The sequence below is a fragment of the Ciconia boyciana genome, chromosome 9, assembly GCF_034638445.1.
Source record: "Ciconia boyciana chromosome 9, ASM3463844v1, whole genome shotgun sequence".
NCBI lineage: Eukaryota > Metazoa > Chordata > Aves > Ciconiiformes > Ciconiidae > Ciconia > Ciconia boyciana.
The window spans coordinates 31,877,933-31,905,516 of record NC_132942.1 but is presented as its reverse complement, the minus strand read 5'-3'; the positions used below and the strand labels follow the sequence as shown (position 1 = coordinate 31,905,516).

The 27,584-nt window shown below is 40.0% G+C and overlaps 1 protein-coding gene across 1 annotated transcript; it reads right to left on the bottom strand.

Annotated features, from left to right (window-relative positions):
* Positions 1–1,140: 1,140 nt before the first annotated feature.
* On the bottom strand, positions 1,141–20,555 carry SHCBP1 (SHC binding and spindle associated 1). The gene is made up of 13 exons (XM_072872701.1): positions 20,154–20,555; positions 17,689–17,859; positions 16,963–17,078; positions 15,775–15,983; positions 14,576–14,668; positions 11,731–11,964; positions 11,461–11,629; positions 10,106–10,226; positions 6,929–7,060; positions 5,865–5,983; positions 5,024–5,110; positions 4,542–4,683; positions 1,141–3,773 (listed from the first exon to the last, which is right to left on the bottom strand). Exons 1-13 carry the CDS (start codon positions 20,248–20,250, stop codon positions 3,451–3,453), a joined length of 2,013 nt encoding a protein of 670 aa, XP_072728802.1. The 5' UTR covers positions 20,251–20,555; the 3' UTR covers positions 1,141–3,450.
* Positions 20,556–27,584: the final 7,029 nt, after the last annotated feature.

Here is a 27,584-nt window from a genome sequence, read left to right as displayed (position 1 = left end):
GGTCTTTTTCCTCCACTGATGCAAATTCAGAGTTCACAGGCTAGCATATCTTCCCTCACACCAATAAAGTTCATACCAATAATAAAAGAATTTGTACTGTAGCAGCTCTACAGTTTAACATAGCTAATAAATATTTTAGGGAAAAAAAAACCACCCTGAGGTGGGTGGTGTGCTAAAAGTTATGACAAAGCTTGCAGCACTTTAGCTTTACTTCCGATGTTTTTTCATGAAAACATAAGTGAATTTTTAAAAATATTGTTTAAAGTTGAGATAATATATAGCCAGTTATTAATTTCTGTTTGTCTAATTAATAATTTACTGAGTTTTAAACTAGAAGCTCCAACTCAACTGATTTGCCTCAAAAGCTGTTTCATATACTCTAGGGTCACAGCTACAGTTGTAAAATCTTTTGCCTAGAATGTATCATTTTTATTAACCTAGATGAAGACATGTAAATCTCAATGCTTAATTACCAGAATCTGTGTTGTCTAGGAATCCTTTGGGAAAAGTGGATTCAGAAAACAGGAATATAGATCCAATCTGCTGTCAGAGATTAATACAATTTGTCATGCATTACTGTCCAGGGTTTAGGTATGATAAGCAGGGACAAGACATGCTGCATGCAGCTTATTCCTCCTGGAAATATTTGTATGGCAGTAATTTATCTACTCAGTAAAGACATTAAGGGACAGGGAAAGGGTTAAAGACAAAGCTCAAGGTTGCCAAGCTTTGACAAAGGACTAAATAGTGGAAAGGCCAGACAAACAATGAAATGGGGTCAGGACCAGCTAGGTAAGCCATGGGGTAAACTTAACTGCACATTTAATAAGCATAAAATGTAGTAAGTCCAAAAACAACAGGCTAGATAATTAAGGAGAAAGTTATTTTGCAGCTGCTTAAACATTTCTGGAAACTAAATGTTTTCACCAGTTTTTCTTTGACAGCTATGTAAGAAAGCATTCCAGAATTAGTTTCTCATCTAGGAGGCAGAGAACATTCAGAGAGGAGAGTAGATCAGTAGTCATCGCTTTAACATCAAATAACTTTAAGAAAAAATTAAGAAATTTAAGAAAATTTAAAAATGTAAGAAAAAATTAAAATTTAAGAAAAATATTTACAGGAGAAACTGAATTTATAATTTCAAACATATAATCTGCTAACAAAATGCATCGCTCCAAGTTGAGTGTACAAACCTTGTGTTAGTCAACAGTTCTTTCCCTGTAAACATTTCTCCTGCACTTCAAAGGGGAATTAAAGCTGCAAAAAAAAGAAACTTACATTTATCAGTGACATAAGTGATTGGAAGGACAAAACTCTGAGATGAGAAGGCTCCATTCAAAGCTTAGTCCCCTGAGGCTCAAGTGTCATCAAGACTTTAACCACAATTTTATAATACAATTCCCGCACAGAGGAAATGGCTGGAAGTTGTACTAGCAGCCTCATCTTGTCACATTTTGCTTCCTGACCTACGGACAACCTGCACAATAGAATCACCATTGGCATCTGGCACAGGAACAGGCAAAACTGTGCTGGTATTGAAAGCAGAAAAGTTACATTTTTATTGGTATCTTCATAAATGCAATGCTGAATTTTAAAAAAGGGAGATAAGAGGCTGTCAAGAGATAAGCCAGCCTTAAAATGAAGTGCAAGAGAAAGAAATGCTACCTACACATCATGAAGGCAGCACCCAGAATTACGGTTTTGAAAAGATGAGAGGAAAGAACCACAAAATTAGTTTTTAGCCCCAGTCCTTTAATAAGGATTACACTTGGGAAATAAAGGCATAACATCAAAGCATGAAACATGACATGTGGCCTGATGAATAGCTTAAGATACTAAACTACTGCTGGTCTTAGCATTAGGCTTACACTTGACTCAAGTATTTCTTTATAGTCACTAAGTGTCAAACATTTGTGGGTTTGTGCATGTTGAGATACCGCAATGGCATTTATGTTCATCAAAATGCAAAGGTTAGTCCTGAAGTCAAGTGTCCTGAGCAGAACAAAACAGAAGCAGTGGGCTAGGAAAGCTGCAATGAACTCTGTGGTTCACAAAATGGAAAAAATGCTTGTAAATTACACCTTTCTCTTTTCCTTTCTCTCAGCTGCTCCTACTAAAACAAATCATGTACTGAAGTGAATTTTGATTGTCATCTCAATTTAAGAATGGCTAGAGTGAAAAATCTGGAGTAGACTATTCACATCCACTTCTAGGCAATGCATTCATTTCTAGTGAAGGCATACAACTGCTAAGCTACTTTCAGAAAATATTCCAAAGTCAATTTGCTGGCACCACGCTTTTCCCTTCTTGACACCACATTTGATTCTGTGTCATAGGACATCCTGAATCACTTAGGAGTTCATATTTTCCTACATACATTTCACACACCAGTTCAAAACTGACCTACAACTCTTGAAGACAGTACAGAACTTTGAAGAAGGCATCTGGATTTTTAATTAAAAATCAGAGAGGCACTGAGAAGGAAGAATCCTCAATCAGGCAGTCCTTCCAATTTTTCCCTCAATTAATAACTAATAATGTGCAACAGTGAGCCACTGAAGTGCCTTTGTTTTACTGAATGTTCCACAGCTGTGGGCTGATAAGATTGCAGTGGAAAGTAATTTTTTAAATTTTCCATTCATTTCCAAAACCTCAGCTGCTACAAGTGGCATACAGTTTTAAAAATTTTAGAATAATACACTGAAAGGTACAGTATGACTAACACTAATAGGCAGAGACACATCTATTTTGATTTCTCTTTATTCAGATTAATGGAGTTTAGTTAGATGCTGTCCAGCCTAAGGAAAAGGTGCACAGATACTGGTAGCTGTTGGAAGTAAACAGCTGGCCACAGAAAGACGCAAAAGACTGAATGATGCCACCCTTCACAATGCTAAGTTTTCTAGAATATCCTTCAAGTATGAAACATGGCAGCCAACCACCACATTCCTAAGAAAGAGCATTTCACTAGCTTCTGTTCAATGTAAAAAAATCAAAAAGTATGTCAATCTCTTATAGGAGTCAGCTGCAGACTAATGACACTTTAAAAAAATAGGGAAGAAGATGTACCACTAATTGCTGCACATTTGTTGTCCACTCTTTCATGATGAACCCTATCTATATTTTTTTCTGAAAATTTTATTTTTTTACAATGAGAAGTTAAATAAATACGCTAAAAAAATCATTAGGGAGCTAGCAAAGCAGCAGCATGTAGGTTAGCAGAATACATGCACAGTCTCCATGCCAGAGTTCTGTTTTCTACCATGTTATCCATACGTGGAGCAAGGAAGCAAAGTTTCCACATGCAATATATATACTATTAATAAATATTTGTCACATTTTAGTAACATTATGGAAGGCTAATGGAACACATTAACTCCTTGGAAAGCAGCAGTGAAAATAATAGCTTGTGCAAATCTCTTCTTGCAATGCCATTAGGAGTCAGGACAGTCAGAAAAGAAAGGTACCAAAACTTCCTTTCCCATTCCATTTGAACTGATTGCCCACAATAGAAACAAACATTTCCTGGGACATTAAGTTGTCATCAGCTTCTGTGATTCCCAGTTCACTCAGTCTCTTCTTGCGCATCTGGCTTTTCTTTGCCGAAGTAGCCCCGAGTTCATTTGCGATTTCATAATTGCCCTCAGTTTGTTCAGAAATCTCAGCTTGCTCATAAAGCTCCAACTCATCCGTTACACATTCAGGTAGCTCTTCTTGCCTGAAGCCCTCTACACAGGCCATCCCATCATCTGACTGGGTAGGCTGTGTATTCCCTAAGTCAGGAAACAATAAGAATGTCATCAACAATCACGCAAAACAGCCAAATCATTTAAAACTCCTAGAATTAAATTTTCTTCAGGCTTAACATTTTCGCCTCATCCCACTCGCTGCTTGGATAACTACTCAGTGACAGCCACATATTCCAAATACAGTGTAAGATGCTTAAGGAAAAGGTTTCTTCTTGAAATGAATTCAAGTTGCCAAGTGATAGTGATGTTAGGGAAAATTACAGTGGGTTTACATATTGCACTTAGTGACAGTTCTTCTTGAATAAGACATAATATGAGAAATACAGTTGTCACATTTTATTTACTGCAGAGAAAAAAATTCTGTGCTGGGAACATGTCTCAGCTCTAATGCACGAAAGAAAAAATGAGCAGAGAATTATCATGAACCAGAAGAGCTGTAAGAGAACCCATATCTGCTTTCTTGCTGGTCACACTCTTGTTTCTGTATGACCCAAGGAGGCCATCAGTCATACAGGCTCCGCTTAGTAGGGAGTGCAGATCAGGTTCGTAAGGACTTCCCAATGAAAGTACACACACACACCATGAAGCGCAGACATTCACAGTATTTCTCTGCAGCAAGTTCATCCTTTAGGAAATTCCGGTGTTCTGAGAGTTATGAAGTTTTATTTCAGCTAAATCAATCTAGGCATTATTAGAAAATCTAAGAGACCTGATAATGAATTATACAATCCAAAAGCCTGGGTATACGAGATTAACTAGTTTTAGGAGTTTCTTCTAGGAAGAGAAAAATACCTTTTGCTCTCTCTGCTGAAGCATCCATTACATCAGAGGGCATTGTTGGTCTAACCAGGACCACACCATATCCTTCATTATTATGGATCATATTATTGACCATGGTTATCTTGGGGATGTCATAAAGTTCATCTAAAAAGTTCTACAGTAAAGAAATGGAAATCCAACATGTTACATCCAGCTAAAGGGATGCAAAATATTCCAGTTTTAGGTAGAATCAGTTCTATGTATTGGCTAGAATTTTATTGTTTGCCTATGCAAGTGACATTGCAAAGGCATTTTCTTTCTGGCAGATAAGAAAAAAAACAAGTATACTGCTTTGGTGGACCAATCCAAGGCAAACAAGTACCATCATCATCATATGTGACATAAGAGTTCTACCATAAGGCAGCAAGGTTATAAGCCAAGCTAAACAAATTATGTGCATTAATTCTAGCAGCTATAAGCTTTTGAAAAACAAGTACATTCTGCCTTGCACTGACCTTTATAAGTATTCCCTCCTTGCAGTGGTGTATGCCGTTGTCTAACAGGGTGCATGTACTACCTGGATATATTTCCACACCAGCACCCTACAAGATAAAATTGATGGCTGTTCAACAAATAGTTCAGGCACATTTCCAATCTAACTTGACAACTCCATTATGGATGTTCATCTACCAGTTTGCACAATGCAAAATTGTGTTACCACGCCAGCTTCACGGCTTTGTTAACTAACTTAAGCAGCAATACCCAAGGCTGAGGCCCCATGGATAACATTATTGCCAGCAGTCCATAAAAGCTCTGGTAAAGAGTAACTGCACAGCCTCGCATTACTTTACTTGTTCTTTAGTCATCCACCTCAACACTCAAAGCATCACCACTCTTCGAAATGTCCTAATCGGAGTTCAATTCTGTGTTTATCATCTTTCTGTAAGAATCAATGGACAAGGTGTCCAAAAAGGGCATTTCATTTGCAGGACAAATGCCAGGTTTAATGAGAAAATTATTTATGGGCAGAGAAAACAGAAGGTCACTTTAAAATATTGCAGGACATGAATCAGTCCAGCAATGCAGCAACAATTATTTCACAGATGTCCCCTGTTACTACATCATTTTCATATCACACACACAAATCAGCATGAGACACTTCACTGAATACTATTGGAGGCTACAAGACCCCTGGGACCAATCTCTTAAACTCAATAACATGTAGCTCTCTAAAATGAATTTGTAAAGGTTCTCTCAAGAGTGACAGAAGTCACCCCGTTACTGACTGTATTATTTCCAAGCAGAAACCTTTATTTTAATTTAGGAAATAAGCCAGAGTTAAGAATTTGTTTGTACCTTGGCACCATACAGATCTGAGTTTTTCATTAATAGCTCAGCTGATGTTCGTATTGTTATGCCTGTAGTTTCACATTGTAACACACAATTCTCCAGGATGGTTTTCCCATGATGGACATCTACATACAGAGAAAACAAATACTGTTAAATGAACCAGTTATGCAAAGGCAAACCCCACCTACAGATAGATGGACTTGTAGCATTTTTGCAGTGTGATAAAATTACTATTTTAATTTTATCCACTTCAGGTTAATTTTACTGATTTTCTCACGCATGGTTTGAACTCGTGCTATTTTTCTAGTATAAGCAGGAACACTGCTGCAAGGGAGCACTAGTCAAAGATTTGTCAGAGGTTTTTGGGCCCTTTTTTTTTTTTTTAAGGTGACAGCGACTATTCTTTTCATTACATTCCTAAGAGACTTTTGAATTAATAAGGTATTAAATACATGTATGCAGGTGTTAATAAACATTTTAACATGTTTAAAACCAAATATCTGTTGAAGCAAAGTATTACTTAGCACCTTCTGCAAAGACAGAAGGCCATGGCCAGTAAACTCATTGGATACAACTCAGGATTATTTGAGCCTCAGTTTGAACGTGCTGCAGCAAAGTTCTATGCTACTTCTACAGCCCATGCCATTCCTCAGTGGAGAGCTGGCTGGGTTCAACTGCAGCTGAATATTGCCTTGAGGGTTCTTTTGTGGAAAGAGGAATTATTTCCTTGTCCAGGTAGCCTGACACAGGCTGTGCAGCAGTAAGAGTCAGGTTGCCTTAACAGCAGAAAAATGATCAAGTCAAATGATCTTGTCCAAGTATAAGAATAAAATGCAAGAGCCACAATAGCTTAAAAGTACAAAGAGTAGAAGTTACTTTGATGTCCACATTATAACCAAGTTAAAAAAAAGGGGAAGCCTTGATATCTATACCTCTAGGGCTCCTCTCTACAACATTTTGTTGTAGAGTAAACAACAGTTGCTAGTAAACTCTAACACTGGGTCCCAGCTTTAATTCTAACAGTAGATTACGAAAGATTCACAAAAAGGTCAAGATGCTTTTATACTTACTTAAAATCCCTTCCACAGCATCATGTTGCACTAACTTCAAACTGGAGATCCTTATATTGGCTCCTGTACAGTCAACAAAGTTGTCTCCTTTCCCTCGTTTTTCTATCACTATATCATCTGGCAGGCCATAGCCTTAAAGCAGAGGTGAAAGATGCAAGTTTGATGAATAACAGGTAACAGTCAGGTGCTCAGTACACAACAGACATTTAAATTCAATATGGAGGTTTAAAACTTGAGGTCTAATATCTCAAATAGGATTTTCCACCCAGTGGCCAGGCTACACCTTACACCCCCTCTATACCAAGGTACAGGCACTCAAAACCAAACTCAAAAGTTACCTTACTTGAATGACACACAATAAAATGCAAAGTTATTTTAGACAGTTGAACAAAAGGCTAACCGAGCTCACATTTTCCAAGGCCAAAGTTCTCACTCCCAAAAGTTACAACAGAGCAGGGAGATGAACTAACCAAGGGGACACAGGCACCTGCAGTCTGCTTTCAAAGTACAGAAGTTCACTAGAGCAGGCAGAGGTTCCAAAGAGCACGAGCGAAAAAGCAGTCACCACCACAATACAAGGAAGCAAGTGCAGAGGACTTCATGTTGTTAGTAAGCTTCACTCAGCTTCCCTATTTAAATGAAACTTGGGTCAAAATTTAATGTTCCTGTGTTACATGGGCTTCCAGATTAATTCAGATTAAAAAGAAACTTTCACAAGCATATGCCAGCATTGATTTACTAAACCATCCACAGTTGTCAGCATTCAACCACTTACAGGGAAATTTATGAGCATGTAAAGCTTTTATTGCTTGTCACTGACAAGAATCATGATAAGGAAAGCAATAATGCAACGTCTATTAAAGCAGCACGAGTCCTATCATTTTCTGAAAGCACACACAAACTCAGATAAGTAGTGCCTGAGCAAGATGCTAGCTTTTAACCAAGTACATAAATAAATACTGTAATGTGCAAGTAGAAAGGTTAAAAAAAGAAAAAACCTTTGAACAAGTGTTGGCAGAAAGTTTTAAAGACAGCAGATTTAATGCAAAGTTAAGTGACTGATACTTCACCACACTATACTATCTAGAAATCTTTTCCCACTGCTACTGATTTATGGTCACCCCTGGGGAGGAGGTGGCATGGGGCAGTTTACTTCCAGTACATAAAAAGAGAGCACCACAGGACAGCAAGTGGCAGATCTAGTTTCACTTCACACCACTACAGAAAGAGGTTATTATCCAAGGCAAGATTTTTAGGAACAACTGTCCTACAGACTACCTGCAGTTTTCCTAACCATGCTTTTAGCTTGCTTTACACTTCACCTCTGAAGCAGCAGCTCTAGTAGTAAGAAGGAAGCTGGTGACAAGACAAGGAACAGAGAAGGAAGGAGTCACCTGCCGTCAAGTGGCATTCAATACACAGTGTGGTCACGGCTGTATGCCCTGCCTGTAAGCTAAGTGACTCCACAGGAGCTAAAGGCAATTCTCATCCAGTAACACTGATGACAGATATCAGATGGGCTGATGCTACAGGTTCCCATCCAGCTTGAACAACTACTGCACAAGCAGAAGGGAAGTTCTTAGATGCCTTTGCTACACATTTTTGTCAAGTGTTAAAGTTATCCTTACCATGATTTCCTGCAGCTGCTACTGCTTTAACCTTATTTAGTTCTTGTAAGTTTTTATTTATCCCTGACTTACTAATCCTCATACTTTCAACCTTAGTACTGACTTGCACAGTGGCTGGGAAAAAATAAAACCTCTACTAAGCAAAGTGACATTATATCTTTGATGAGTCACCCCTTCATCCCAACAAAGCCACCAAAACGGCCAGCTGCTCAGATTAGTGCCAGCAAAATTTTTCTTGATGGTCCTACTTCAAACATTTTTGGCTGCTATTACTGCTATAAAAACTTCTCTAACAGGAGTCCATATAAGAAGATTAAATACCCTGACATGTACTCATTATTCAGAGAGTGGTTTGTACTAAAGATACATATTTATATGCCTTGCTCCTTAAAATAGAGCAGCTCATCCTTTAATAGGTGTGCTATTGCAGCATTTGTATTACTGTTTCCTCAAAGCTAGAAAAGCAATAAATACCACCCCACACAATTTTAGAACGATGTCATTCTTGCAGATAAATAAAGCACTTTATTGAGGTCCTTTATCCTGCAGGTGCATTGTCTATCAGCATGCATATCTATATAAATCAAACATACACAAGAGAAGGGCAAGAAAGAAAATGACACTCATAAAACAAGAAGGGCAAGAAAAATAAAGTCCAGAACAGCAGGAAATTAAACTCCCAGCCTTCTGCCCATTAAGAAGTTTTGCCAAGACAAAAATGCAGCTAAATAAGTATCTGAACAGCTGCACAAGCCCCAGTCTACAGACTATTACACTGCAACAGAGCGTGCATGCCTAAAGCAGAAGAATTACACTGAGAAATCAGGAATTGTGAGGAAGAGATAGCAACATATCCTAGACAAGGCAGAAGTATTTCAAATATTTTGCAAGAAAAATGGAATCACGTATGCTGTCTCTGTTTCTACAGAATAAATACACGTTAAATTAACAGCTCCCTCCTCTACCCATGCGCTTCACAACGCAGATTCACATTGGTAGCCCCCACACACATCGCTGACATGCAGCAAGCGCCATAAACTAAGTTCTGATAGCACTCGGCTCTTTCCCTCTGTATTCACCAGTGCTATGCTGGCAGTGAGTCTCAGAGTATACCTCTGAAGCACATTAAGACACACAAAGAACAAGGACATCTCTCAAGTACTCTTAAGTTACTGGCTCTAAAAACTGAAGCCTCTCAGAATGACTTTTGTGCTTCCTAGATGAAACAAAATCAAGTACCTCATATTTCTGTTGAATCGTCTCTATTATCTGTATAATTAGGATTTATCCAGACAAATACTTAGGAGGAAATGATTAATTTGCTATTAATCAGCAAAATTTGCAGTTTATTTGAAGCCATAACTATAGCTAATGAAACAGCTTACTCCATCCTGCATTAGATAACGGCTCTACAAGCAGAAATAGGAACACTTGGAAGAAAAAAGCAAATGCTCCCGCCAAACTCTGCAAAAAGTAAATCCTTCTGCAGACCTAGTTTAAGACATTGTTTACTTTGTTTTAAGGACTTTCATGCTAGAAAACCTTCTACCTTCTAGTTCAACTGAATCAGCAATGCAGAACACGCCATCTACAACATAATGACCAGGACAGATGATGACTGTGTCTCCTTCGTAACAGGCATTTACAGCTGCCAGTGGATCATTGTGAAACTGTAAAAAGACAAACAATATAATCGGCTCCTGAAGAATGCTATAAAAATGGATGCATTTATGCCCTTAAAGCTTGCTTTTCAATTAAATGTTGCTGCTTTTGCTTAAAATAAACCCTTTTTAATGGCACCAAAACTACACAATTTCTACTTTGAATTCAAGAATCATAGCACACTCTGGGCAAAAACAGCCTTAAAACATTCCTTTGATGTTTGTGTCATGTCCATTCCCCCATGAGAAAACTGGGGCAGAGACACAGATTGAAGAGCATATGCACCAGAAAGCAAACCTCAATATGGCCTTGGTTCCAGGCCAACATTTCAATTGTGCCTCAAGTGACTTGCCATCAATTACTGAAAAAATTGATGACAGAATGTAAAGAAAATAAAAAACAAAAACAACTCAGCAACTAGATTTGAGCTGGTCTGAACACTGACATAACCCTTCACTCCTGGTGCAAGTCACCCCAAAACAGAGTTCAGGTTTGTCCAAAGAGGACAGGCTGATATCCTTCACAAATATTACTGTTCTGTATTGAAGGAAAACAAATAGTACAGAAAAATTGCACATTTATTGCTTCCCAGCAAATTCCAGGGTAAGCATAGTGAGAGCATTTTTCAATTGCCAAGTCAGAAAATCTGATTTATAGGCCACAAGTTAATCCAGGTCCTTCCCTGTGGCTCCATTTTGGCCATCTGTAATTCATGAACTTGATCAGGATACAGCAAGCAATTTCATTTGGGCCCAAGGAATCCAGACTGTTCTTAACTGCTGAAGTGTTAAGTCCTGTCTGAATTCACTAAAACTAAACATAACTGCTCTAAAACAAACATATGTCCTACACAGAATTAAAGCAACAGAATGACATTTCTTTCTTCAAACTCCAGATCATTATCAGTAGCATCAGACAACACCGGTATTTCAAAACTAAAAATAAGTATTACACCTTCCCATGCTTCATTGTAGAATTATTACAGGTTTATGTCATTATTTCCTACACACAGGAAGGAAACTGCTTGTATAGAGTACTCAGCAGACACAAATGAATGAAAATAAATTATTTGTATCATCCAGTCTTACCACTTATTGTTTAAATTACAGTGCTTTTTTTGAACTGACAAAAAATAACACTGTGCAAATGTAGTATCTTGCACATAATAAACTAACTTATTCTTCCACGTTGTTTCTTGAGGAGAAAAAAGTATTAGCAGACAAACAATTCCTGTTACTGTACCTGTATTTCTAGTTCTTCACCACAAGATTCAGGGCAAAGTTTGTCTCTTATCAATGACTGCAGCAGACTTGCCATCATGGTTGAGGATACAACATGAGTGATCCTGGTACCCGTTGGTCTCAGTCCTTTAGCTTGGAGACCACTGTATTTTTGGTAACCAAACACATACCTAAAACAAGAGCAACAAAGCCAACAGTTCTTTCTTCAGTAAAGAATGTCCATGTATAGTTTCCCATATGGCCCTCCTCCTTGCACAAACCCACCAAGTACCTCAGCAGAGGATTCTCAATTAGTTTTAGTTTTTGTTTTAAGTGCTCTATTTTCTCATACAATTTTAGTCCTTCCACCATGGAGATGTTTTCTACTTCTGAGTCCGAATCACTGCTTGATATGCTGTTCCTCACATTCAAAAACTTCCTGTAAAGCTCTTCACACTGAGACAACAAGTTCTGGTAATCAGCTACAAGCCCAGAAGGTACACGGTGTTCAAGGATGTCATAATGCCTGCAATTCAGAGCGAGGGGTCAGTATATTTCACATTTACAATTCTGCAAGATCAAATACAAGCCCAGAGAGAACCTGAGGAGTTCTGCATCAGTACTTTAGTCAAGATTCTCTGCAGCCTATATCAACAGTGCTCAATTTTGTTTGAAAGCAGCAAAACCAAAAATCTGAACAGACACAAACATATTACTTTCTAAATAGTTGCCCATCCACCTTGAAAGATTATACACAATTATCAAAAACTCACCCTAAAACAAAGGCACAAGCACAACTATAAAAAAATAGTAAGAATTTAAAAGGTAATTAGATATAAAAATTAGTCTATTTTTAAGCATTTATTAGAAAAACTGAGAAAATCACGTCTGAAATAAAAGAAAAATCCTATAATGTGAAGTGTCTGTTAGCAACAATCTAAACAACTACCTGGACAAAAATGCGGAATGAATAAGAAAGGCATTATCAGCACCAGATGAAGATGTGAAGGCACTGCATAGTAAATTTTGCACCATCCCAAGAGTATCCTCTACAAATGAAATTGCAGGCCAGAAAAGGCCAGCCCAAAGTTGCATTGCCAACATCAGAAAGATGAGGACATCTGCCAGCTAGACAGTGCCAAGAACTCCAGGGCCAGTCATGTAGGACCAATCATGGTTACTACAAAAGAGCTGGACAGCAATTAACGATACAAATAAAACAAGATTTAATTATCTCACACCATTTTTGTAGGGAACCAAGTGAACACAGTATAAATAGCTCTAATTCAAGAGGCTACATGAAATAAGGGCAAAGATGTTCCCTCAACTTTCAGAGGTTCTTTAAAGCTTGCACTTAAAGCACACTGCAAAGAGCAAGAAAATTTGTAGTCAGAGCAGTCAATATCTATACAGTTCCAATAAATAGGGTGTACAGAAACATAAAGAGCCTCACAAAATTTTGGCAATGGGGTTATCAGAGGCAACAGAGTAAGTCAATGCAGCGTGATTAACAGCAGAAGAATTTATACCAATATAGAAATATAACACATTTGAAGGAAACTGAATGTCGTACATAATTTGGCTCTGTAATGCATGCTCTACATTTCAGAGCTGGTCACTATGAAAATGCATAAAACTATCTTGTTTTTTTAACTTTTAGTTAAACAGTTCATACAGCTTTACTTGCCTCAGAAGACTAGTACAACCTAATGTGCAGTGTAAAGATACTGTCTGTTCTAATTAAAACAGTGCATGCCAGATACCTGAAAAGTTTAAAGCATCATATGTTTCCATGCATTGAAGATTAATGTTATTTCTGAGCTGACACATCAGTGCTTAGATCACAACACATGATAGCACCACCATCAGTGTAGCTTGGAGGACAGGCTTTGTATTAAGCATTGTATGGGAGAATAAGAAAGGAACACATTTACTTTTCTGCTCGAAGACATTGTTTAAGCATTTTGGATTCTCACTAAAATGGCTGTAAGGCCACGCCCAGTGTTAAAAAATAATAAAAACATTATCCCACAGCACATCATTGCATTCTGGTTTCATTCCATGCAAAGTCTCCATAAGGCTCCAAAAACTCAACAACAGAATAGCCATTTGCTGGAGCATACAAGTATAAACACTGCAGAAACATGTACAGTTTCCATATACACTTCCTCCTAATTTGTATGATATCAGAAAAATACAGGCATATCAGAGGCCTCAAATGTCACACTGTGTCCTGTTTGAAAGGGAGGCCTGCAGCCACCTTTATAGTGTGGGTAATTATACTAATTTTCTTTGTAAAGTACGTGCTATATGCTATATTCTAGCACATGTAATGCCGTATTCTAAATAGCATTTCAGGGTAGGTTATAAATATTCACTGACATAGTTCCCCAGCATCATAGCAGTATCAAACCTGAATCTGAATGACACACAAAATTCTGGACACTCATGATGCTAAGTTATAATAAATAAAGAAAAGACATTGAAAAATAACTTATGAAAGACTTAAGAAAAAGATAGTGCATCAAATCTCAGGGGAAAACCTACAGTAAAAATCACTTTTCAATTATTCGTTCCAGGTGTGCTTTATGGTACACTTTGGTTAGTTAGCACCCTCAAAAATATAACCAGATTGTGTCCTTCTGCACTGTTTCAGTTCCATGTGGCAGGACAGCATTAAAAACCCACCTTCAGAAAACCTAATGCCGACTAATCCCACCAGGGAAAGAAATACACGCATTCCTCCTTCAGCATGACCAATTTACAAGTTTTTGTTTACATTCAGTTCCATTCTGGTTCTTATTCTATGCCCAGAGGTATCAGAGCATCCCACGCTAGCTTTAATTAGGATTACAATTCCTATGCCTGCAATTTGAAGGCTATAGCTGGGTTTGGAGTGCCATCTGATGGAAGGTCAAGGACTACAGGGAAAGCAGGGTTCAGAAATCAAGAGGCAACCTCAGTTGCACCCTCTTTCCATACAAAATTTTGACCATCAGACAGTGAATGCTGTTAGAACAAACTTGCTTTGATTTACTAGTGAATAGGGTTTTTTTAAAATCTAGTTGTGTGCCACTATTCCCACGTCACCCTTTCCTGTGGGTCTACCCTAATAATATCAAAGGTGTTGCACTTACAATCTCAGTCGAGGCTCAACACATCGCACAAAGTAATCAAAATCATCCTCCTCCTCCTCGTCCCAGGTCCTCCAGATGCACTGGTAGAAGAACCTTTTGAAGCAAAGTAAGCATTTAACCACACAAAGGAGGCCACATTTACCTGAGCAGAGACCACAGCACTGGAAACGCGAAGGTAACCAATTTGAGAATTCATCTCAAAGCATCACCTCTCTCCAATTCCATGTTACTGTCCTGTAAACTATTTAGTATGCACAGAAGTTCTCTTTCTTGTCTGTTGTTTACCTGCATAAAGAGCTTCATTTTGTATATCTAAGTTCAAAATTTAAAACAGCCTGACTCCCACTTTCATCAAAAGAGAGTGAACAGCTAAAAGCTGGATTTGAAAACAAGACTTACACTCCTAAGATCCTGAGGCTTTTTGGTTGTTTGGTTTTGGCCAGGCATCCTTCAGCTAAGCCTTCTTTTTGACAATGAGTTGGTCACCTCCATCATTCAAGCTTAGATCTCTACTACTGAGTAATTCACAACAGAATGTGTGTCTCCTCCCCTTTTTCCTCCTGTACCCACCACTTCTGAAATGGCCCATTTTCTAGACAGGAAGGTAATTTCTCCTATTTTAGCTTTTTCACCCAGTTCTACTGCATATTTATAGACAGCTTTCAAACATGTAGTACATGAGAGCAAGGGAGATGGAAGAGAGACAGAGAGATGATAAAGAAAGGAAAAGAAAATAGAAGTAGTAAGATGTGAACAGATACCTGAAGAATAAAGAGCAAATTTAGGGGAGGAGGCAAAATGCAGAAAAAAAAGAATGGCACAAAAAAAGGAAAAAATCTACCAAAATGTTGCAGAAGAGAAAAGAACACTGCGCTAGAGGCAGCAAGGTGATACAGCCCAAGGAAATCTGGGGTGGAGAAGAGAGGGAAAGCAACACACTTCCCCCCCACACTTTTGACACAGAAAGCAGACTGACAATAAGCTGCAGTACCTTGTGATTGTGTGATTACCTGTAGCTGCAGAGGACACCACAGACTTTCTTTGAGAGCAGCCTCCTCATATTACCCGTCATCAGGTTTACTTTGGAAAGCGGCTTGTGGAGCTGCCAGCTTGACCACAAGAACTCAGGGCACCACCCATTGGATACTACCAGAGCGTAATTGCTCAAGACAAAAATTAAACCTTGAGCATTTTCCTACCTGACATGCTCTACAGCTAGTGCTGTCTGGTCAAACTCTCCTGACTCATCGTACACAACCCACAGCTCCTGCAGTGGTATCTGACGCTCCTTCAGCTCCAAGAGTTCCTGCATGCACTCCAAGGTAAAGGTGCTATCCCGTGACTCGCACAGGAAAGGCTCACTGAGTTGCACAACGGCTTTCAGAGCTGAGTACTCCACATCAACAACCTGTTGGAACAAATAGTTCTTAAGATTTCTCAGAACCTTAGATACAGCTGAGGAAGGCTAACATGACATGCATAAGTCAGCAGGCTATACTGCAAGTGCCAGTTGACCCACACAAACCAATGCACGTTGCATAGTACAGTGAAGGCAGTCTATTCAGCTGAAGTGACAACCCCAGAATTAAGCTTCTCAGAACCACACATCTAGAGCATTCATTCAAATCCCTCAATACTCATACAAGGCCAGTAAGCTGCTTCCCTATTTTGTTTTTTTGTTTTGTTTTTTAAAAACAGGCAAAAGCAGTATCCTCAGACAAACAAATCAATAGCTTACAGTTCTTAGGGACTCCTTTGGGGCTCATTTTTCAAAGTGCCCACAAGACACAAACAATCCAAAGAGTTAGTCTGGGCCAGTGAAAGCCATTTTGTCACTAATTAGGCTGAAAAGCTAGGGGGGTACAAAGTTTTCCCCTCTTCAAACGTGTAATTGAACTGCAAGTTTGAACATCCAAGATTTGCACAAAGATGTATGACTTGGACATTGAGAGACCTAGCAAAGGAGTATCCCAAACCAGCAGTCCTCAGTGGGTCTATGACAGGAGTATGCAATGCGGAAGAGCTGCTCTCAGTACCAAGGTGGGTTAAAAGGAAGAATTTTACTGATAAAAACCTGACAAATAATCAGAGTCTGATATTTGAAAAGACTACATTACAACAGCCAGCTCTGGCAAGTATTTATCCTCTTTGTGCCCACAGAGTTCTACCTCATGGCTCACTCACACTGACTTGGTGTGCTCCCTTCCAGTTTCAAGCAAGGAGCCCTTTGAAAAAATTCCTATTGTTCTAGCCATCACTGGCAATTAGGTATGAAAATATTACTATTTTCTACCAGCTCATAAACTTCATAGATAAATGATCTGTCTGTTACAGAGGTAAACGATGTTAATTGGAGACAAATGCCTGAGCAACCGCATTCCATTTACCTCAACAAGGACCTCGAACACATTAGTACGCCAAACTGCCTGCCATCCAGATGGTTCAAGGACCTTCTCCAGGTACTCAGCTGTGAATTCTTTCACCTCAGAAGCTTTGCAGTCAGCTAAAAAGAAATTGAAGACAGTACATTTATGCAAGAAAAGAAAGAAAAGTCTTCCAGATCATTGGATAATGAAAGTCAATACAGTTGAAGTGTTCCTCTACCACATCTAAAGTTGGACTTAATTCTATTTTGCTCATGATAACTGTCAGCATTTTTGCTGTCTCTCTCAGTACTGAGAGAGCTGGAGAGTCATCTGTTTTGTGCTTCTCTGGAAGAAGAGATCCAGTACTCAACCTTCCAGGTACTGAAGGTTTCAGTGCCAGTGGTATTAAACAGCTAACCTGTGCCTTATCTTAAATGGTCTTACTATGCACAAAAACATTCTAGGAAGATCAGTTAAACCAAGGCACAGAACTCGGTATTAGCACCTTTTCCTTTCAATCATTCAGATTTTATTTACTTATATTAAAACCATTACCTCCTGGTCCACCAGCTAGAGCAGCTGAGGTTACAGCATAAGTGATGGCAGTACACTACATCATTTCTAGTCCCCGTTATTAAGAGCATCTCACAGTTTAATACAGAATTGACTCCATTTAAACTGGATCATTTAAACAGTGACTGCAAGAAACCTGACTACATGTTCTTTCTCTGCTAAGAAATTACTTACCCAAGATGTAATCCTGGTAGGCTTTAAATCGCTCGTAAAACAAAAGATGATCAGTGTGAAAAATATCTGGAAAAAGCACATTCCCATCTGGCACAGTCCTTCCTAAAGCAGTTCCTGGTTTGTCACGACTGCCATAGTCACTACAGGAATCATCATCTTCCTGGAGCAGATCTGGGGAGAAAAGTGGGAACAAAGCAAACTCCACAAACTGTCAGTTCAATGCAATCATCACTCACTCTATTCCCAAAGAATCCCTGTTCAGCCCAAGATCTATCACAAACCTGCTTTCTACAATACATCTTAAATTATCCTTGGTGAAGAGACTATCTTACTTGGTTACTTGCTCTCTTCTTCAGAATATTTACCCTGTCCCAAAAGAGGATCTCCTTATTTGTTGCCACCTGCCCTGAGCTGCAGTTACATGCTAATTTACTTTGTTCTATATGTAAGATCTAAAACCCTTTCGGTAATACATTATCATTCATGTACATACTATGCCTTGTTAGTACACTGCCTGCATCACCCAGACGTGACATCAAGCAATAATCCAAATGATTTTGGAACCAGCTGATCCCACATACAACTGATCCAAAATAATGCACAGGATTACTGTGAGCAAAGAGCAAAATATAAGTAAGGTGCCTAATAAAACTGCAGATACTAGTCTCAGCTAAAGATGTGTTTTCACAGTTGCCCTTTCCTTCTCTTGAGGCTTTTCCTGTTCTTCAGTACAAGCGTTCTTTTTGTATTTCTATAAGTTAACAAATAACAAAGTCTCCACACCTGAAGTCTCCATGGAAATTCCAAGCAACATATTTAGACAGAAGGGACACAGCATTGTAATTTTTTGCCCACTTAAATGGACGTTGGCCGATTCTTTACTTTGAAGGGCTCGATGCAATGATATCACCCCTTCAGAAGTCTCCAAAAAAGTGTCTCCACTTGTGTTCTCATTACAAAGTCAGTGAACTCAGTCACTGTTGGTCTTACAGTATCTCTCAGGCCTGGTCATCCATAAGTTCAGAAAATATTAGAGAGATGACTGCGGTAAACCAAGAGTGATGATGATTCAGGTCTTTTTTTTTTTCCCCTTTTCATTAGTATAACAGCTCAAGACACCCTCATTGTCCGTAACTTGATTCTTTACAATCCATAGGCCTCTGCATTTTCATTAGACTACAGTCTGACCTTTACTATATACCTAAAAAAAAAAAAAAATCACATTTTATTTCTAACACATCCCTTACATTTCAGGATGTGTTATGAAAGCTAGCAGTTTTGACCTTGAATTTGTTAAAGTTCTTACATATCTGGAGCCAAACTCAATCAACAAAACAAAAATCAGAACCAGTGCATGAGCCAGTTACAAGTGCTTAGACAATATAACTTTTCTTTGTAGCAGAACCACCGTAATAACATGTAAAGGAAGGAAATGAAAAGGTGATTTTAATCAAGTATGATTTATGAAATATTTTAAAAGATTCCTGTAAAACTATAGCTATGTTACACTTACACCGTAAATAAGAACTTTTTTCCTACACACGCATAATCAAATCCAGCAACTATGATAGCAATACCCTGAACAAGCCACACTATGAATTCCAGAGCACAGCATACGTTCCAGAACAAGCAATTTAATTTAGCTCGCTCTTTGTTTTACAAACTGCAAGTCTATAACCACATATGAATAATGACCTGGCACCGAGCAATGAGAGTCAATAGATACTAAAAGCACCGATATTCCAACATTGTGCTATAAAGGCAGAGGGCAGGGGAGTCGCTTCCCGGAAAGCATTTTTCCTCTGTCAGCGTTTCAAACACATACGTGTTCCTGGACACTGATTTAAATGCCTGTGGTACGCACCTGGGACATACACCAGAAGTTCATAACCAAAAGAAGAAACATTTTTTTTTTTTACTTTACTGTGTTTATTTCCAAAGACATCCCTGTGTTCCCTCGCAGGGCACCGTTTCTAGCCCGGTCCCCACCCCACGCACCAGCAGCCTTACGAACGCTGCCTGGGGACGGCCCTGGGCACCGCAGCCTCCCTGCCGGCACCTGCACGGGGGCGGACTGCGCCCAAGAAACACGTTCCCCGTAAGGGCGGCCAAGCAGCAGCACAGGTTGCCCGGCGAGGTTGTGCAATCTCCCTCCGTGCAGGTATTCGAGCCCCGGACGGGAGCAGCTCCGAGCAGCCCGGTCTGATCCCACAGCCCCTCGCCCCGCTGCAGCCGCCTCACGCCGAGGAGGAGCCTCCAGCGTCGCCTTCCGCAGCTGCGGAGCCGCCCGGGCAAGCCGCGCATCCCTGCCTGCACTGCCCTGGAGCGGGGCGGACGGTGCCAGCGGCCCGCCCGCGGCTCGCCTCTCCCTTTCCGAGCGGCGGCGGAACCGGGGCGCGCCCGGCCGTAGGTGGCCCCGCGCCCTTCCTCTCCGCGGGGCGGCCGCCGGGACAGAGAGCCCCTACCTGGCTTCGCCTCCTCGGCGCGCTCCCGCAGGCCAGCGCTGCTCACGGCCGGCAGCGCGGCCTGACCGTCCCCCTGCGGTCCCGCCTGCTCGGCCATGCTGCCCGCCCGCCCGCGCGGCTCCGCCCGCTGAAATTTCAAACTTCCCCGGCAGCTAATCCCCCGCAACGTCACCGGCAGCGGCCGCCCTGATTGGCTAGCGGCAGCCGCGGGCGATGCGGCCGCAACGGGAGGGCGGGCAGCGCCGGGGCCGTTGCGCGGCGGGGCCGGGCCGGGCCGCGCCGCTGCTGGGCGGCCGTTTCTGCCGGGGGGGGCTGGTGCGGCAGTGCCCGCGGGCGCGTCCCCGCCGGTCGGGCGTGTGGCTGGTCGTGGGGCTCCGGCGCTGCCCCGCCGGGTGTTCCCGTTACCCGCGGTTGTGCCCGGCGGCGGGGATGACTGTGACCGGTACTCTCCCGTTTTCCAGAAGGCTGGCCGGGCTTCCTCTGGAGAAGGGTGGCAGCCGGAGAGGTCGGAAACGGAAAAGAACGCTTAAAACCTTCCAGCTGTCAGTCGTAACCAACCGGATAAACTGGGTCCGTTCTCACTAGGCAAAACACAGAAGTGCCGGCGAGGATGGGCAGCGCCTCTTCAAAGCAGGGGTTTGCTTCCAGAGGGGTTTCTGTCCCCACGGAGAGGTGTTTCCACAGCACGCTGAGAGAAGGATCAGTCAAGCATGGCCGCAGAAATGTAAAAAAACCCCAGCAATCCCCCCCCCCCCCCAAAAAAAAAAAAACCAAACCCGTAATTCACTGAACGACTTCTTCACATAACTCCAGGAAGACATGCTTTGCTTTTAGCTCCGACCGGTTGCTACCCAAAAGGCACCTGGTCCAAATTTAAAGCACAGGGTTTTTCCCCTCTGAACTTCTCAGTGCTTTCAACTTTGTGTCTCATCCATCTTAGCATTAGCATCTCTCATCTGTCGTGACATCTCTTCACAATCAGTTTCACAACCCAGCTCTTCTCTTCAAGCCACTGTTTGTGTTTTGAGTTCTGTTACCACAACTGCCAATAAGGATTAAAGTCAAAACGATTAAGTAAGGTTGAGCTAAGCAGTTGGAAGTCATTAATATTTAACTGAGCAGATAGTTAGCAAAGACAAGGTGACTGCAGGTCATTACAGGATCTGGGGACAGGCAGGAACTAAAGAAAAAAAAAAATTCAAGATGCCCCAGGAAGAATATGCAGCCCTCTGTGCAATGTAGTTCAAAAGAAACAGAGGGTCAGTGTCCTGTGACAGAAGACAACCACGCAGATTTGGGATAGTACAGATTCTGGTCGTGTAACATACCTCTGCCAATGCTGAAGCCAGGCATGTAGCAGGATTGCCGCTGTAGGCCAGGCTTTAGAGAGCTGCTCCTGGCAATTCAATCATTTCAGATCAATACCACACAAAAACTGGCCTTGACCTGTATTAGCACCACAGGTGGTTGGTGTTACCAACACCTTTAACAAGTGTAACTGTACACAGTAGAAATTTTAAATTGGGAAGCATTCATTTCTCCTCCAAACAATGGCTATTTTTAAAGGGGTTTTGAAACAACAATTGTTTCAGAACACAAATGGCCACGAGGGGGCTGCCTTAGATTTCTAACAACATGATTAAACAGCTACCAGGTTAGCGTTTACTTTCCAAATATTAATTGCTTTTGCAGCAGTAGCGCAATACCTACAGCAGTTTACACATTCGGGGTAAACCAACAGCCCTATTCATCCCGACATTAGACAAGTCTGAGTTGCTGTAGGTCCACTGAAACCAATCCTCGCCCATCATAATCCCAGAAGAAAAGAGAGCATCTTAGTCCCCAAGACTTTTCTGCAGTATGCCATCAGAATTTAACCATTACACTGGGCACGCATGTTTAACCATACTCATGTAGTTTTCATTTATCATAATTAGTTACAAAATAAAATATCTAAATCTCCCCCAAAAGCTTATTTTTTTGGTAAGGTCAGGCTTCAAAGCAGAATGTGTTTGTAAATGAAGTATCTGTAAATTGATAAATTTTAAGTAATTAGGAATTGGGAGTTTGTCCCTACTAAACCTGCAATACCATTGAACATGGTATTATATTTGAAACGGGATCCCCCATATTTAAAGAGTGACACAGTTATTCACATAAATTCTTTGCTATAAATCCACAGCATTGAGATTCTGCAGTAGGCAACACACATTTGTTATATTCACACAGAATAATGTCTCTGATATGAAGGAAACTTCACTGAATGAGTAAGGGTTTTGAATGCAACCTTGGCAACACATACTAGCAAAATTGTATTCAGGCTGTACACTGAGTCAGGAGGAGTAGAGTAATGGTCAAAAAGAGGAAAAAAAGAGCAAGAAATAGTCTAACGGAGAGTAAAGATAATGGAGGAACAGCAATAAGAACTTTCTCAATAGGAATGGGAAGGAAGAAACTATTTGGAAAGAAAAGTACTGGAAAAGGCATATTCCACCAAGATTAATAAGGTCATCTTTCGGCACTTAGGTCTAAGTTCCCTGGTGGGATGTTCCTTGTCTTGTACTTTTTTCAACACCTAGAGTGAAGAGAGACTATCAGCATGAAAGGACAGAAATAGCAAACACAACAGGAGAAAAAAAATGAGAAAGGCCAAATAAAAGGAAGGAAAAGCAGAATGCCAAATATAGCCTGGAAGATACATGAGAAGCCAGACTGAGTCTCAGAAAAAATCAGAAAATGTTTCTGTGACTACAGGAGCACGTGAAAAGCTTTTTTGAGCACCAATTAGCACTTTCCTGAACCTCTTTTAGTAAGTCACAATCTCTCTCATTCTGCACAGCAGGATCTCTATTCCCCTCATCTCACTAGTTGCCCTTCTTTGCACTTTTCTGCAAGCTTATTTTTTTCTTGAGTAAGTGTGACCAGGTCTGTGTGAAGCGCAGAGGACTGGCAAGACTTTACATGGAACATTAATGCTCCTGAGTTTGAAAGGAGGAAGAGAAAGTGGTTGCCCTCATACTCTGTACTCAGCTTTCACACTTTGAATGAAATCTCATTGCTATTGCTCCTGTCAATGAGATGTGTGCACTTCAGTCACCTAGATGCTTCTAAAACGCCTAGCCTTATGTTAAGCCCCAAATATATTTGCTCAGCTGCCTTTGCCTCGAAATATTAAAACGGTGAGGAGTGCTAGTATGCAGAACTCTGACTTCTGAAATCTGAAATAGACCTTCACTCAAAAACATGACACGGCAAATATGGTTTGTAAATCACAGGCCATTAATTGCTTTACAGAAATTAATGCAATTGCAGCTACATAAACCTAAGGAAATGCAGAGATGAACTAGTGTCTTAGTACTAAAAGATAATTTTCTTTTGGTATTTCACTAGTTTTAACTGAAGGAACACAATGGTAAAACAGATCCCACATATGGGATTTGGCCAGTCTGGGTATCCTGACAACACGCACATCACAAGCAATCAAATTACAGTAGCTCCAATGCAAGTGCCATGGAGGCATCAATAAGATGGTGTTGGCTCAAAGCCTGGTGGTAACCCACACCCCTGGCTAAGAGAAGCAGCAAGCCAGAAGGGCTGCTGAAGCTGACACATGGAAGTCAGCCTACAACCCCTTGTGGAGCCGGACTGACGTGCAATGAAAAATTATTGCTGTGTAAAATGATGCTGAGCTGTTGCTTCAGCTCTCCACAGCACAAGTCTGATGGCTGCCACTTATTAAAGAGAATGCAGTTCACAGGGTCAAGATAGCCCTTTCTTTCATATGTGGGCTTATGAAGAAAAAACACCCATGTACAGAAATATATGTAGGATAACAAACTTACTTTGTTACTCTGGACCAGAACTTCATCATGTGCTGCTGATTTCACTGGAGCAATGTCTGTTCATGCCAAATGAAAATTTGATTCCAAAGTTAAAAACCTAAAGAAAAATAGCAGAGTGTTTTACCCAGTGTTCCTATCCAAAGAAAAAATATCTTAATTCTCGTTCATTGCTGGAAGATAAACCCCCTTGATATTAGTTCTCTTTTGTGGATATACATATATCTCTGTTGAGAGCACAGGTTATTTCTGCTTTAAGATGTCTTAAAATAATATCTTCTTTGTCATGTCTCATTACAAGGCAACTTTAAAATACAAATAGGATCAAAAGATCAAATTGTTCTATTACATGTAATGAAAAAAATTGTTACTTAATATAAGGCTTGCAAATTGGAAAATGTCTATCAAATGTGTGGAATAAGCAGTTGAGACAAGCCAGCAGAGATGTGATAGTGATGGGAAAGAAACAACAGATATGCACAAAAGACAAAAAAAATCTAAAAAGAGACTGCTACATAAGACAGTAAAAAAAATTCTGTGTACTTTTCCTTGTCTTGACACAAATTTTCTTTGTTGCCATGGCAATCACTTCAGTCTCTCTAGGCCTCCATTTGCCCACTATAAAATGCAGATAATATTTTTTACTGTGTATGTTTCATTAATTCATTTGCAAACCACTTTTATGTCTGGGGATGAATGGTATCACATAACTGCAGATTGTTGTTAATTAGTTGAGTTATTAGCTATAACTGATGTTCTTTGACAGATATTTCATCAGTCTTTAGACTTCCTTTTATAGCTTTATAAACTTAAACCATTGTAAACTAAATAAATTGAATCTAACCAGAAAAGCAATTAAACTTTTGAAAACCTGTATAGTTTCATTCCCTCAAAAAATCAAATCCAGTTATTTTTTATGAACTATTTTGGAGCTTCACATATGAGTTCTCATCCAAATGTCTACATTTATCAAAGATGGAGCCATATCACTGAGATCAAGATATCTGACTTCCAGAAGCTGGAAAAATTAGAGCTGGAAATCACCTGCTTGTATCACTTCTTCTCTCTTTATTAACAGAGGATGCTTTCTTAAGTGTTTTCTCTAGTGTGATTTCAGCAGTTTTCAGAATCTTCTCAATATTGGCTTCTTCAGGATGGTACTGGGTAGCCTTAGAATTGGTCTAACAGACACCTTATATTTTAAAATCCCAATAACAGCATTGCTTATTTGGATTTTCCTATTTATAGACCCTTCTTTTCTTGCAGTTCACCTTAACAGCTTCCAAGATTCTTACAGCTTTGCCTGCTGAGCATTGAGTTTTTCTTAACCACAAATATGCCTGGTATTGCTAACTCCTTAATTTTCAGAAATGCAAGTTTCAGCTGACTGACCTTGCAAACTGAACCTTTGTTCCTCTTATCAAGGAGTTGGTAAAACAGATTTTAGCCTTTTTGCTCATTGATGAGGATACTGCAGTTCTATTTTCGCTCACCCCTCCACATGTCTTCAAGTTCCACTGAAGAACAGACAAGGTGCTTCAGTAGGAGTAGAACTGGGTCCAGCTGAGGACTGGTCTAATTTAGGTGGGGTTTGGGGTTTTTTCCCATTATTTCACATATATTGAGACGTATCTGCCTCTCAGCCATGCTTTCATCTCAGGGAACATTCAGTCTAGATATTGATTTACAGAAGGAATCTACATAATAATGGAAAATTCAAGTCTGTGCAGATTACTTGACTAAGACTCATCTACAACAGAAGTGCTATTGATCATCCTCCCTTAGGATTGGGTAGGCCCCTTCTCCAGATACTCAGCTCTCTGGAGGAAGGTCTGAAAAGAGCCAAGCAGCAGTGCTTTTTTAGATGCTTCAAAGTTGTCAAGGCCCCCTGAAGAACAGACTGAGCCTTACACAAGGTGTTCCTCAACTGACTGCAGAGATACAACAGGAACACAGCCCATAACAAAATGTTTTCTTTCTTTGGAGAAAAACAATAGGCAGGCAGATTTTCCAACAGATGTTAAAATTGAAATTGCGTGTTGATGGGAATAAATAGAGACTTTGAGCAAAAGTGGAAATTGTAAACAGGCTTCAGCTTTATGACTAACATGGTGAGATTTATTTATCAGGCATTTAACATCATATAACAGAGTGAATGCTGTATTTTGCCCTGTTACTGTCAAAATTTTCATTGGCATTAGTAAGAATAGGCATCATTGCCATCACTGGCCCCTTAACTTTCTGCCCCTCTAGGGCTGCTGACCACATCTTTGAAAGAATAGCAAAGATGCAGTGATTAAAGATAAGGATGAAATCATGATTACTGCAGATGCAGAATGCAACAAATCATTAGGCATAATTATGTCAGGAAGAAGGCATGCTTGAAAAGAATGAAAATCGCTTGCACTAGTGATTTTGCATGATCATTGCACCTCTTCATTCACTGTAAACAAAACAAAATTAAATTTACTAATGATGCAAAAGAATGCAGCTGTTGGTGATGGGATACGTTGTTTTGACCAACGCTTCCTTTCGTTTCAGTTAAAATTTTGAACATGGCTGTTTAAAAGCGATTCTCCTATAATTTTGTGATAGTTCAAGTAGTTTAGGTTCTTTTTTCCAAAGGACAGCTGTGTCGTTATCTTGACAACTAATGTGTAGTAATGATGGCTCTCAGGTCTTAAAAATTAGCTCCTAAAGTGTGTCAGAAAAGAGATCAATTAGCATGAAGTGATTTCTGCAAACACTTGTCAGTGGGCTTATGATTGTGTCTTAACAGATGGTAGTTTGAAAGGTTGGAACTATCTGAAATGTGCTACTTCGACTGATAGAACAGTGATAGGCAGCCAGTTCGTTTTGGGCATTATAAGCCAGAATAAAGTATGCACAGGCACACCGGACTTTTCTAGTTGCTTTTCTGTTGTTGACTTGGTTTTCTGTGCTCTGCAATCTGCTTAGAAAATTGTGCATAATCACAATAATTTTACTCAATACTACATAAATGTGTATACATAATAATGATGCTACATATAACTACATACACACTCAAATTATAAAGTTGATTCTTTTTCTAATGGAATTCTTAAAATATTTTGGAATTTTAAAAATATGTTGAAGGCCTTTCAGGAAAAAATATTTCAGACAAAATACAGGTTTTCCGCTCAATACAGCAGATAGTGGAGTACATTCTAAGGTCCATGGTTTATAAAACAATAGAGTATGTGACCCAGTGACCCCTAATGACCTCAATCTATTAATCTAGATAAAATTTGTATGAATCTTACTTTTTATAGGTAGAATGGCATATATGTTTGTATTCATAGGTGTACACATGACCTGTATCTGTGATGAACGGGACACTGCTGTGGCCTCTTAGTTATGACTTCTGGAGGTAGAGCAGAAAAATAAAACACCAACATGAGCGACAGTATCCCTGCTAGCTACCCCTCTAAGCTGTAGGAGGCCTGACAGTACAATTGGACCCTTGAGTTCTTGGCAAAGTTTGTCCAAAAGGAAACAAGCGACAGGACAGAGCTGGAGGTATCTTTGGCCTGGTAGCATCTAGAGAGGTCAGCAGCAAAGAGCAGTTAAT

Excerpts from the sequence above, each read along its gene's own strand:
- SHCBP1 (XM_072872701.1), bottom strand. The coding sequence starts at position 20,250 with ATGGCCGAGCAGGCGGGACCGCAGGGGGACGGTCAGGCCGCGCTGCCG. Across the intron at positions 17,079-17,688 it reads CTACCAGGATTACATCTTGG|CTGACTGCAAAGCTTCTGAG; the intron begins GTAAGTAATTTC and ends ATTTCTTTTTAG. Across the intron at positions 11,965-14,575 it reads GTTGAGCCTCGACTGAGATT|GCATTATGACATCCTTGAAC; the intron begins GTAAGTGCAACA and ends TCTGAATTGCAG.